General features: G+C 42.7%; 3 protein-coding genes across 5 annotated transcripts in view; all 3 read right to left on the bottom strand.

Moving 5' to 3' along the window:
- Positions 1-9,669, bottom strand: part of LOC126390920 (uncharacterized) — a 15,964-nt gene extending 6,295 nt beyond the window's left edge. Inside the window, exons 1-2 of one of the 3 annotated variants that reach the window (XM_050045433.1) lie at positions 8,915-9,669; positions 6,457-7,306 (exon numbers count right to left, since the gene is read on the bottom strand). In XM_050045433.1, the coding sequence (XP_049901390.1) occupies positions 6,457-6,487 (31 nt within the window). In that variant the 5' untranslated portion in view covers positions 6,488-7,306; positions 8,915-9,669. Of the gene's footprint in view, positions 1-6,456; positions 7,307-7,408; positions 8,278-8,914 lie in introns of those variants that run through there. The other 2 variants (XM_050045434.1, XR_007570000.1) reach the window with 2 other exon arrangements.
- LOC126390921 (uncharacterized) overlaps positions 1-13,532 on the bottom strand; it is a 72,273-nt gene that overhangs the window by 16,187 nt on the left and 42,554 nt on the right. The window lies entirely within an intron of this gene.
- Positions 1,624-4,478, bottom strand: LOC126390922 (uncharacterized). The gene is made up of 5 exons (XM_050045436.1): positions 4,399-4,478; positions 3,803-4,216; positions 3,459-3,596; positions 2,626-2,687; positions 1,624-2,545 (listed from the first exon to the last, which is right to left on the bottom strand). The coding sequence occupies exons 1-5, from the start codon at positions 4,433-4,435 to the stop codon at positions 2,495-2,497; spliced, it is 702 nt and encodes a 233-aa protein (XP_049901393.1). The 5' UTR covers positions 4,436-4,478; the 3' UTR covers positions 1,624-2,494.

Below are 13,532 nucleotides of genomic sequence, written 5' to 3'. Positions count from 1 at the left end.
TCTGACGCTGCTGCTCTCTTCTGCCATGGCGAATTGAGTAAACTCTCATTACACCTTCGTGCGGTGCATTTAAGGGCGAGGAGAGGGGCTCATTTGATTGGTGTGATGTGTGTAAAACCCACTCCACGCCTTCTCTCCTCCCTCTTTCCGACTTGCGCCGGTAGGAGGGATGGCGGTGGGACAGATCAGTAGCTGCGCCAGTGCGCACGGTGTGCCAAACTTGCAAAATCCGCCTGGCCACACCCAGTTGGTGAAGCGCAGGTGCGCTGCGCCCCTGCCTCGCCCGGTCTGTGAAACTAGAGCCCTCAGTCTCTGACATCACATTTCACCTCAGCGAATATCTGCCTGAGGAGGTGAGATGATGCTTCTGGTGTCAAACCTCCATGCTGTGAATAAATTGCTCTTTAATTTCCAGTAGGGAGAAAAAAAAAATACTACTGATTCAGTGTGTTTCAGGGTTCAGGGTTTAATTCCCTGCAACTTTGCTGTTTTGGTTCACTCTCACCGCTCTCATCAGCATCATTACCAGACACATCAGGCTGCTATTTAAACCTCAAACCCACTGTACACAACCTGCCTGCATCAAAGGGCAGACAGACAAAGGTAGCCACTAGCTGGCTAACATGGTGCAGCATTTAGCAGCCAAAGAGTCAGAAATATGTCTCACAAGAAGAGCCAGTGTATTTAGATTAATGTTAATGTTACTCTGCATCTGCTGGATGTGTAAATAGCATCAGCAAAGACACTGGCCACTGGTCCACATCTTCAGCCTGTCTCCATGTTGAGCTCTACAGTCCTTTGCAAGGCTGTTTGTCAGTGTGGGTTTCCTGTGAGCTACTGTTCACATGGACTACAGCACATGATGCTTGTGGTTATCTTACTTGTCAGCTCTGTATTGGGCTGTAACGTCTGACATATTGTGTGATAGAAGCACCCAACCAATGCTGGAACTCGCTCATACGCTGCCCAAGGCTGTCATGTCTCGTCTCATTGTTCTCATTATTTAGATTCACTTCCTGTTTTATTTTGTTACTCATGTCTCCTCTTGTTTCAGATCCCCACTTCCTGCCCTTGTGTGTTCCTGCTTCTATGATTGTCTGCCCCGCCCTGATTTGTTTCACCTGTGTCCTATTATCCCTGCCTCCCTTGTGTATTTATTCTGTGTGCTCCCTGCTCCATGTGCCAATTTGTCTTTATACCTAGTGTCAAGTGTTCCCTTGGGTTGTGCACTCGAGTCCTCATCCCTGTGTACCAGTCTTGTCAAAGACTGCTTCCCCTGCCTTAGGCAGCCACCTATATTACCTATAGAAAGAACCTCCGCTGCATTCAGCATATAAGTAATACATAAAATAAATAAGCTAAGAAAGATTTATAAGCGGTTGAAAGTCTTTTGTCTAATATTCTATAAAATAATTGACTACAACATAAATGATATCTGAAAGGCACATAATCTACTGGTTAAGGATGTATGGGCTGAAAGTTAAGTTCAGATTGAAACAGGAAAATTGTCTGAATTCAGTAACTGACACATATGATAATGATTTTAAAAAATCTTTGCAGTGCAAGTTCACACTTCTCAAGGGCAAGCTCAAAGTTTGGTTCACACTTAATTAAACTGAATGAGTTCATGTTCAAAGTACACAACACAAATTTAGTTGAAGTACACAGTCCCAAAATATGGACTAGTTTATACCAGTATACTACTATTCTGTATACTAGTATAGAATGACAGACAGAGTGAACTTTTAAAAGCCAAGAAAAACAATCTGAGCATGTGTTTTACCACTGAAACAATGCACCATAAGGTGAGGTGAGATGAGGTGAGGTGAGGTGAGGTGAGGTGAGACAAGATAAATTTGAACTTTATTTATCCTACAGAAACTAAACTAACAAAGTAGAAAAAACATGTGTAACACATATAAAATACAACATATAGCAAATGTGAAACTATATATAAAGTAGATAACAGTAGGGTGCAAAACATAAAAACTAGCAAACAATGAGATGAAAAAATACAACAAAAACAACAAACGAAGCGACCTGGTACTGGTTCCACCAGTGGCTTCATTACAGTCCCTACAGCTGAAAGATGTGTGATGATTTCAGTTCTGCAGAGGGCACACAATGTAGAGAAAGCAGTAATGATTAAAAAAAAGACCTGTGAGTTTGACCTGGCTGGAGGAACTTTCTTGTGATCATCATTTAATTGCAGATATTTCCAAAGACTGGAGCCTTTCAATTTCATTGCAGATATGGCTGATGTTCGGACTTGTTTTTTCACAACCCGCAGGGCACAATTTTCCTATAAATATGAGATTTTCTTCCATTTGAATCAGTACTAATTTGTTTATTAAAGTCCTTTAAATATGCATATGACCTGAATATCCATTAGCACTAGCCATGCCGCTCTTGTGTTGGCGTCACTGTAGCACGCCAGGTGTTGTATTTTAGCACTCTTTAGCGTGTTCATGCACAGCACTGCCTGCTGGAGTGTTTATCCATCCTGAGCCCAGTACACGACTCGTGTTAAAAACACATCTTCATCCTTAAAGACAAAATGACATTTGTCATTGAGAAGCAATATAATCATTATAATGCAGATTATGAAGACTAAAAAGGTCTTACCTGATTCCGTCTTGCTTGGTCTCTGGTGCTGGGTCTTTTCTGATGAACTTGAGGTTCTTTTTCTGTATAAATGAATACAACATTACTACAGAGGAGCAGATTACTGCACACAATATCTTGACAAAATGACTCATCTGATGCCAGTTTACTTAAATGACTATAATGCAAGATTAGATATGATTTACCTGAAATGAAATGGAGGTGATTTAAAATATTACTAGATTAATATAGGGTGAAAAATGTTTGATATTAGGGTGCGGACATATTGGCTTCGGTTCATATAACACTTTTATAATAGTCCTAAATATGTTGCATGCTAAAAGAAGCTGGACTGTCATCTTTCAGCTCAGGTTTGCTCATCTTCCACCTGTTGGAGACTATTTGTTCTGTGTGTCTGTGTGTGTGTCTCGGCATTATAGAGCAACTTTTCAAAAAGATTATGTTGTATACTGGACGTCAGGGCTGCACTGTTTAGAGATCTTGGTGCAGTATGTCTCAAAATAGAAAGTAGTCTCTTCACCGTCTCAATCATTGTGTTTATTTAAAATGTCTGCACACCTGAAGACTGTATGCTGAGGAAGGCATTAACTCCAAAACCCTAATTCCACCCATCCCCATTTCCATTACTACCTGAGCTCAGTCTTGAACTTGATTATCTTTAGCTGCGGACATCAATACAGCATCATTACAGCATGATAAACCCAAACTCACACAACACATTAAAAGAAGAGACTTATCAGAATCAATCTTTCCCTGTGGTTTTGGAGAATAATTATCAAGGATATCCCTAAAATTAATAAGTTGAGCTTAAAAGTGAGATAAACAGAAATTACCTTTTCTCTGACTGAGGTGATAAACCAGGAGAGAAGAAAGAGGAGAGACGAGAACAACAAAAGCTGGACACAGAGAGAACAGCAGCATCCAGCACACACCACTGTCTTGTGTAATCGGGCGGTAAGGCTCAGTGGAGTCTGGATAACATAAAGTGTTATGTCAGTTAACACTGCAAGGGTATTATTGTAACTCTGATCTTATAGAAATTTATACAAAAAAGACATTTGTGTTTTATTTGACTTATCTGGCAACAATAACAACAATAAACAATAACAATGCAGCTAAAATGGACACAAAGAAAAGAGACAATCAATAAAAATTAAAACAAAGACAGGATACTTACTGAGTACTGTGATGATCCTTGTTGTATTGGTGCCGTATCTGTAAATGTTTTTCGAAGTAATTTGTCCTTTGTCCTCCACTTGTTTCTGTTCACTTCCACAGTAGTAGAGGCCCTCATCAGAATCAGTGACGTTTACAATCAGCAGGTCATAGGAGTCAGACACATAGTTTCTCACAAAGTGGAAACGAGGAAGAGGATTCAGAAGGCTGGCAGCAATAGTGGACTGTCTCCACACATTACGATTTAGTTTTAGGACGAGAGAGGGCTGGTTCTCATGAGAGCAGTCCCTGTACCACACTATAAGTTCTCCAGAGGATAATTTATAGTCACAGTAGAGAGTGATGTTGTCTCCTGGAGTGACTGTCACTTCCAACTCTGATTCAGAGATCCAATCATCACGACAGTGTGCAACTCCTGGAATATAAAAACAATCACAAAAGCAAATTGAAGTATGATGAGTGCAACAGTATTTCATAATACACTAAATGCAGTTTACTGCTCAATATATTAATGCTAAAAAAGTAGGCATGTATTCTTTATTAAATTAGAATGAATAAAATATATCAATGCTTCACTCAAGTTCACTAAAACATTACCCAGGAGAATGACCAGAAAAATACGCAGCCCGTCCATGTGTGATGATGATCTGATGTTGAAAGACAATGAAACAGGTCTTACTGCCGGATGTAACGACCTGCGCAGACTTTTCCATTAAAGGAAATGTACAGTCTGATTGGCTAGTTGAATGGAACATTTGGTTCTGTGGGTGTTTTCTATTGGTGTGATGCTAGGGGATGGTCTAGCTGTGAAGATTAAACAAGGTTTCTTCAAATGTCACTACACAGGAACTTCTAACTCCAGACTGAATCCCTGCAGCGGTGCTTTCGGACTTTTTGGTGAGAGGGTTGACTTGAGGGAGCAAAGAAAGTAAAGTTAGTATTTTGTCAAACTTAAAGGGACAGTCCATAGATAATATATTACATACAATAGATGTCAGTTAGCACATCCCCAGTTTGGAGAAGCAGACTGGAGTCTGACAAGGAAGCTAAGCAATGTACTGCTGTAGAGGCGTCAGCAACATAACATAATTTAGCCGGAAAAAAAAGAAGAAAAAAAAACCTACCTAAAAAACAACAACAAAAACCATATCAGTTTAAATGTACACTACGATATTACATTCATAAAGCTCTCTTCAAAGTCAGACTCCACTGAGAAAACAGTGATTAAACATTGCTGAGCACAGGAGCTGCTGGTCTAGTGCTGCCTTGATCAGTTGGTCTGTTTGTGTTATGGTGTGATTTTGACTTTTAAACAGGGTCAGTTCAGATTCACAGAAGTCACACTATAACATAAACCAACTAACTGATCAAAGCAGCAGTAGACTGTTTGTTTTAATTACTGTTTTTGTTTTTTAATTGTCTGTGACCTGCCAAGGGACAACAGATGTAAATTAGCAGTTCTGCTAACTCCGGCATATTTACATTTGTTTTTATACTGATGTTCATCAGTATGCATTGTCCCTTCCAAATAAACACTTAAATAAATAAATAGACCAGCAGCTACCGTGTTTAGCGAGCTAAAATTTCTGTTTTTGTCAATCGAGTCTGGTGGCTTTGACAAGAGCATAGATGGGGACCTGAAGCTGTTTATAGCTTCCCAGACGGGCTGTCTGACAGAAAGGTAAAGCGACTAAAATATTCTCAATGTAGCAAACACTTCATACTATTTTTTTAGGTAGCTAAAATATGTTTTGTTATGAACCCCATCTACAGCAACGCATTGATTAGCTTCTGTGTCAGACTCTTGTGTGCTTCTCCAAACTGCGGACATACCAACCAACATCTACTGTATGTACTACACTGACTATGGATAAGAATCCCATACAACCCCACCTCAAAAACATTCAAACTATCCCTTTAATATCTGTATGAAAATCTCACAGTAGCTGTAAATATTAAAATAATATACTGATTTTTCTGTCTTTATCTCAGTTAAGACCATCCTTTGTTAAAGCAGAACACCACTGAAATTAAGAATTCAAATATGTTTATTGACCAAGGAAAGTTCAAACAATACTTGTGAACATGAGCTACTCCCTCTCAAAGCCAGAAACCAGAGAAGTAAGTTTCACACTTACGCCTATAAAGTCTAGAGCTGCTCCCCCAGGTGCTCTCATTGTCATCTCCAAATAGTTTTCTATGGAGCAGCCCCAGACCGAATACCCTATGACATCACAAATTTGAGTTTTAGCACTCTAATAATTGGATTTGGGAGAAAGTCGTTCAGATTTACTTATGTTCTTGGGCTGTCTTAGACCATAGGAAAATATTTTGAAAATGTGGGTAGTTCCCCTTTAAGAATTGACCTATGGCTAAGCCACGCCCCCCTCCACTCACTCAATGTCAGTGTCAATGTCAGCTTTATTTAAATAGCACCAAAGTGCTTTACAGTTAAAGCTATAGTTGGTAATGTTGGAGAGCTAACAAGATTTGAAAGCGGCATCTCCTCTAAGCTCCACCCCCTGCTCCCCCTCCCGTCAATGCTCCGTCCAAAGCCACGAGCCCAGACATGCCTGGACACGCATCCTGCAGTCAGCAGAGCAGAGGAGAGCCGAGTAAAAATAACAAATCCCCCCAAAGCAAACAACTAATTACCTGTCCAACAGAAAGACAGCAACCTCTGCATCACTTTTCAGGCCCTTCAGCTCCCTCAGTTGTCTCCACCATTCAAAAGCTGGACTGCTGTTGATGTCTGGTTTGTCCTCTCACTTTATCCAAAGCCCTTTTCGTCGCAGCCTTCTCTGCCTCTGACTTTCTCTTCTTAGCCTGTTTAGTGGGATGAGCCATTACAAGTAACACTGGAAGTGGTACTTTTGGCTGCATTTTCTCTGCCCATTGTTCAGCAAACTCCTGTTAACTTGGTATTTCTGCTGAGGAGTGTGCTAAATATTTCCGGCAATGGTGACATATGATGAATGGGCGCAGGGAGGAACGGAGGGGGGCTCAGGCAATACGAGACATAAAGGCATCTGATTGGTTCTTTCCATTCGCACCGAATGGCAGGGATTGGTCAGAGTTTTTACAGGCCTGCAGCTGCCACAGAGGTTGGATTTTTTTCATTCCTTTTTCTGAACACATTATGTATTGCCTACTCTCAGGATGGAAGGACCATTTTACCCAGTATAACAAGAAGTGTTTCTGAACAGGATTACCAACTATGGCTTTAAATAAGCAAGAACAACAACAACACACAAAAAACATTTATACAGTGAAATATAACAAAGGTAAAAGACCAAATAGAGGTGACTGTACTCAACCAAAAGCCAAGGTGAACAAGTGAGTCTTGAGCAGTGATTTAAAAGTGGAGAGGCTATTCGCAGTCCGCACAGTCAACGGTAATGCGTTCCACAGCGTGGGAGCCGCGACTGCAAAGGCTCGATCTCCTCTAGTTTTCCATAGTGATCCAGGAACATCCAAGACCATCTGAGTCGCTGATCTGAGGGCTCTGGAGGGCCGATGCAACACAACAAGGTCAGAAAGGTATTCCGGAGCCAGCCCATTCAGAGACTTAAAAACAAATAAAAGAATCTTAAAATCAATCCTGTACCTAACCGGAAGCCAGTGAAGTGAAGAGAGCACCGGAGTTATGTGCTCGCATTTCTTTGTCCCAGTTAGGAGACGGGCTGGTGCATTCTGAACAAGCTGCAGGCGGTTAAGCTGTGATTGCTCAATGCCGACGTACAGGGAGTTGCAGTAATCTAAACGAGAGGTAATAAAAGCATGGATAACTTTTTCGAGGTCTTTCTGGCTTAGATAGGGTTTAACTTTGGCTAAAAGCCTCAGCTGAAAAAAGCTAGACTTGACCACTGAGCTGACCTGTTTGTCTAGCTTAAAAGCACCATCAATAATCACACCAAGATTCCTAGCGTGGGATCTCATGTAAGGTGCTAGTGGGCCCAGGGAGGTGGTAAGGACCTGAATGAAATCAGGACGACCGAACAGGACAACCTCTGTTTTGTTTTCATTTAATTTTAAGAAGTTTAAGTCCATCCATGTTTTAATGTCACTTATGCAGTTTAGCACGGCCTGAAGGGAATCTTTGGAGGGAATTTTTAACGGCAAAAACACCTGCACGTCAGAAGGGAGAACAATAGGGGGCCCAGAACTGACCCCTGGGGGACCCCGCAGGTCAGAGGGGCCACTGAGGAGGAAAACTGCCCCATATGAACAGAAAAGGATCTGTCAGAGAGGTACGATTTAAAACAACTCAAAGCAGTGCCTTTTATACCTACACAATGCTCTAGGCGTGACAGGAGAATTGTGTGATCCACTGTGTCAAACGCCGCTGTTAGGTCAAGAAGAATTAAAATGGCACAGTTACCAGAATTAAGGTTTAACAAAAGATCATTAAAAACTTTAAAAGAGCAGTTTCAGTGCTGTGAAGGGGCTTAAAACCAGACTGAAACCGTTCACAAACGTTGGCCCCTTTTAAAAATTCTTGGAGTTGGTTAAAAACGACTTTCTCTAAAACCTTGGAAATAAAAAGAAGTTTGGAAATTGGCCTGAAATTAGCCAATACAGAGGGATCCAAATTTTTCTTTTTCAAAAGAGGCTGCACCGTGGCATGTTTAAAGGAGGATGGAACACATCCAGAGCTGAGACGCATATAAGTTTAAAATAAAAGACTCAACTGAACTGAAAACCTCCTTAAACAAACAGGATGGGATGCTGTCAGTTGGGCAGTTAGCAGGGCGTAAGTGTTCAACTACTTCAGTTAGTTGAGAGAGTGAAACAGGCTCAAACTGGTGAAAAACAGCTGAGCTTGCTGTGGGAACTGAGGGGTCCTGAGCAGACTGAAGGAGCGGGGACCTAAGAGCAGAAATCTTATTAATAAAAAGCTGCAAAAAATCCTTGCACAGAGAGGAAGACGGCTCAATACAGACAGCATCACAAGGATTCACCAGTACGTTAAAATCACCGACAATTAAAAAGTGATCATATTTAAGAGTCACAGCCGACACAAAGTCTGCAAAGTCCCGTATAAAGTCTTTGTTAAATTTCAGGGGGCGATAGACCACCGCACAGAGAACAGTCACGGGGAAATTTAGCCTACCTCAATGAGTTGGAGATGGAAGCTGGAGTAGCTGACAGCTGGAGACTGCTGGCAGTGAAAGGTGGATTTATGGATGCCAGTCCTCCACCTTTGCCGGTGGTGCGAGGGGAGCTGAAGAAACTACATCCAGGGGGAAGGAGCTCCGAAAAAGAGGTCTCCGTTAGGAAAATAAAATCCAGTTTGCGTGAAGTAGCCTAAAGAAATCGTTAAGTAAAAAATTGTTGATGACGGATCTCACATTCAGCAAAGCCAAATGAAGATCAGCAGTGTCAGATGAGGGTGAAACACGCTTCAGTGAGCGTAGGTTCCGACGGTCCACGCCGTGTCTTCCGGTTCGAACACGCCAGCGGGTAGGAGGCAGCAACAGCTGATCGGGGTCCGCCGAACAGCTGGCGCTGTCAGAGCCGCCGACGTCAGGGAACACGGGCCGGATCCATCGGTCTCTAGTCCTCCACGAGCGCAGGGCAGGAGGAACGTCCGGAAAATGCAGATCAGTGCAGCGATCAGACACACGAACAGACCTCAGGTGAGCCTCGAGCCTAACCCGGAGACCTCCGCGTTTACCACGTCTTCTGTGGCGTTTCTTGCGGACAAGGTAGAGGGGAGGACGCCTCAGGAACGCCGGGATTTCCTCGAGGCATGGAGGGGAGCCAAATACTTAAGTACATTTTCAAACAGGACATCAGTTACTTCTGTTACTTTTAGAACGCTGGTCCTTCAGCTCCGAAACAGCAACGGCTGTCTTTAGGTTCTAATAACGGAGATAACGTTAAACCTATCAGNGAGGACGCCTCAGGAACGCCGGGATTTCCTCGAGGCATGGAGGGGAGCTCACCAACGGGTCACATTTGAGCTGATCGAAGAAGCCTCCAATCTCAAGAAGAGTTTGGCGATCATAGGTGAGCACAGATGATAGGCTACCTCTTGACAGATCAGGTAATTCAATAAGCATACAACAAACACAAAGCAGAGCGACAGACGGCCAGCCGAGTACCCTGGCGCCATCTTGCCGTTTTTACAGCTAGTCTCTCACTAAAGACACAGACGAGAAATTAGCAGAAGTTAGTGGATGTGCACATGCTTTTTTAAAAGGGAAACTGGGTGAAATGTATGAGGCCAAAAGGCTGTTTGAATGCTCCACTGCTGCTGTGTACATGTAAAATAACCGAAAAATCTGCTTCATTTCTGCTGTGCACATGTTCAGATGAGTATCTCTGAAGAGTTATAGTTTTCCTGATGGAAAAGATGGAGCTACTGTGCAGCTGGGCTGATGAGATATGCAGGTTGGAGCTCTGAGAGNATGTAGGCTTAGCGCCCTGTGGTCCATTGCCCAATAGGAAATGTAGAATACTCAAAAGTACTTTAAAAGTGCTTGAGTTACTTTTCTCAGGGAGTAACGTTGGAAGTACTTTTAAAGTAATTTAGTTACTTTACTCAGGGAGTAACGCAGTAAAGTAAGTGGTTACTTTTTTAGAAAGTAACGCAGTAACGTACTTTGATTACTTTTAAAGTACTTACCCAGCACTGTTGAGAAGTAACCAAAAGGACCTAAACTACACATTGGAGGGATATATTCATCATTTTATTGTTGAGAAGGTCCATGAAAAGCATAAATTACTAGCCAAAATTTACAGGTCAGAGTGTACGCTTGTGAACCGCATCTCGTTGCCGTCGCCATCAAAGACAACAAGTTAAAGTGCCACTGAAGTTAAGGTTTTTGGCTCAGAATATGAGAAAAGGATAACGGCCTTTTTATCATCTTTACCAAGAGTGTCTCTCCGTTAGTTTGGTGCTACAGTATTTACATTGAATCATTCAGCATAACGTTTGCCAATCTTTGTTATCGCTGCGATTACAGATAAATTAATGAAGCTCAGATCTCAGAAAAAGCCCATAAAACCGAACAAAACTGACTTCCTGTAATGCATTTCAATGGACGTCCAGGCAGAGAATGTCCGAGTGTATGGGAGTGGCTATACACACTGTGATTTGCTCATCCCATCAGAGGGCGGGGCTTAGCCACAAGTCAGTTGTGTTGAATCCTTGATGAACCCATTTTAAACTCCTGAATCAGAAACTAAGGTTGGGTTTCTTTACTCTTGCTAAGTTCACATAACAATCATGTGATGTCATTAGACCACAACAATATAAAAAGCATTGCAGCCTTGTCTTGACTCTCAGTCTCTGACATCACATTTCACCTCAACGAATATCTGCCTGAGGAGATGAGATGATGGTTCTGGGGTCAAACCTCCATGGTGTGAATAAGCCTATTCTTTAATTTTCCACTAGGGAGAAAAAAAATACTACTGATTCAGTGTGTGCCTGAGAGTGTGCACTGAAAGCATGCATCTGCACACACAAACAGAAAGGTGTGATCTGCTCACCGACCACTGCTGAATCTGCAGTTTTAAAAATACTCCACTCACCACTGTTCAGTGAGAGACAAAGGTTTGTGTCTGAATGAGAAATGAAATGTGGTTATTTCTGTGTCTCTGACTGAAAGCATCATGTATTTTCACATTACAGTGAACAGTTTGATACACTGTGAGACTTCCTATATCTCAATATAATCTGGTCTGAGAGGTTTGTAATCTTTCAGCTCATTGTTTTGGTTTAATTCCCTGCAACTTTGCTGTTTTGGTTCACTCTCACCGCTCTCATCAGCATCATTACCAGACACACCAGGCTGCTATTTAAAGCAAAAACCTCAAACCCACTGTACACAACCTGCCTGCAGCCAAAGAGTCAGAAATATGTCTCACAAGAAGAGCCAGTGTATTTAGATTAATGTTAATGTTACTCTGCATCTGCTGGATGTGTAAATAGCATCAGCAAAGACACTGGCCACTGGTCCACATCTTCAGTCTGTCTTCATGTTGAGCTCTGCAGTCCTTTGCATGGCTGTTTGTCAGTGTGGGTTTCCTGTGAGCTACTGTTCACATGGACTACAGCACATGATGCTTGTGGTTATCTTACTTGTAAGCTCTGTATTGGGCTGTAACGTCTGACATATTGTGTGATAGAAGCACCCAACCAATGCTGGAACACGCTCATACGCTGCCCAAGGCTGTCATGTCTCGTCAAGCTCCTCAATCATGTTTTTCATTGTTCTCATTATTTAGATTCACTTCCTGTTTTATTTTGTTACTCATGTCTCCTCTCGTTTCAGATCCCCACTTCCTGCCCTCGCGTGTTCCCGCTTCTATGATTGTCTGCCCCGCCCTGATTTGTTTCACCTGTGTCCTATTATCCCTGCCTCCCTTGTGTATTTATTCTGTGTGCTCCCTGCTCCATGTGCCAATTTGTCTTTATACCTACACTCCGTTTACACGTACACAGTGATTTTGATAAACGGAGACATCTTCCTTTGTTTGTGTCCTTCGTTTACACGCAAACGGAAATTTCTCCTCTGAAAACGAGTCTTTCTAAAAACTCCGGCCAGAGTGGAGATTTTGGAAAACTCCGGTTGCACGTTTGCACGTAAACTGAGATAAACGGAGTTATAGGCAGCCGACGTCACAGTATGTGCCGGAACTTGCACCTGTGTCAAAAGTTGCAACCTATGTTGCTATGGTGACCATGGATACATTCAGAGTAGCAGTCGCATTTATGTTGGTTACCTCCCTTCTTGTCTGTTTGCATTTGCAAATACAGCTGCTCTACTATGTCGAGGAGCAGAGACGAATGAGTGCTCGGAGGTCAGCAATTTTGCAACAACTTCTCCCTCCAACACGAAGAGTTGTTCCACGTCTCCACCAGCGTCGCCGGTTTTGGGTCCGACCTGGGCAAACTGCTGTCTGGTGGGAGAACTTTGAAAACGAAGTGGTTGTCCCGGAGGAGTGGCGTGAAAATTTTAGGATGTCCCGGTCATCGCTGCTGTCACTCTCCGAATTGCTGCGTCCCTACATCGAGGCTACGACAACCGTCATGCGGTTCCCTGTCGGTGTCACAAAAAAAGTTGCCTGTACCTTATATTACCTGTCCGACGAGGGTAGACTGCATAAGACAGCCAACGCTTTCGGTCTTTCTCGATCGACCGTTTCAATAATAGTGAGGGAGGTGTGTGAGGCAATAGCTGTGCACTTAGGTCCTATGAACTGCCCACATCTGAAGACTATGTGCAGCAACTAGTGCAGAAATTTGAAGAAGTGCACGGCCTCCCTCAATGCATAGGTGCTGTGGATGGCACACATGTAGAAATAAAGCAGCCATCTGTGAATTCCAAGATTTTCTCAATAGGAAAGGGAGATTTAGTTTGAACGTCCAGGCTACTTGTGATTATAAATATTGTTTCATTGATGTGGTAGTTAAATGGCCTGGGAGCATTCATGATGCCCGCATTTTTTGCTAATTCCACACTCAACAGCCATTTAAGAGATGGAACAATCCCACCATGTCCCAAGCAAATAGTGGAGGATGAAGAGGCCATACCAGTGTACTTACTTGGAGATCCTGCATACCCTCTCCTCCCATACCTAATGAAAGAGTATGCGAAGAGAGGTCCGCGGTCGTTTCGAACGTAATGTTATAGATAATCATATCGCAGCGGTGCCTGGACAGCGTGACGTGTGTGGTTGTGCTGCTGCCGTGGTCCTGCCAGATGCCTCCTGCTGCT

This window comes from Epinephelus moara, chromosome 5 (genome assembly GCF_006386435.1).
Source record: "Epinephelus moara isolate mb chromosome 5, YSFRI_EMoa_1.0, whole genome shotgun sequence".
Lineage (NCBI taxonomy): Eukaryota > Metazoa > Chordata > Actinopteri > Perciformes > Serranidae > Epinephelus > Epinephelus moara.
This window is presented reverse-complemented; position numbering and strand designations above follow the sequence as displayed.

Excerpts from the sequence above, each read along its gene's own strand:
- LOC126390922 (XM_050045436.1), bottom strand. The coding sequence starts at position 4,435 with ATGGACGGGCTGCGTATTTTTCTGGTCATTCTCCTGG. Across the intron at positions 2,688-3,458 it reads TCACCTCAGTCAGAGAAAAG|AAAAAGAACCTCAAGTTCAT; the intron begins GTAATTTCTGTT and ends TCATTTATACAG. Across the intron at positions 2,546-2,625 it reads ACCAAGCAAGACGGAATCAG|GATGAAGATGTGTTTTTAAC; the intron begins GTAAGACCTTTT and ends TTTGTCTTTAAG.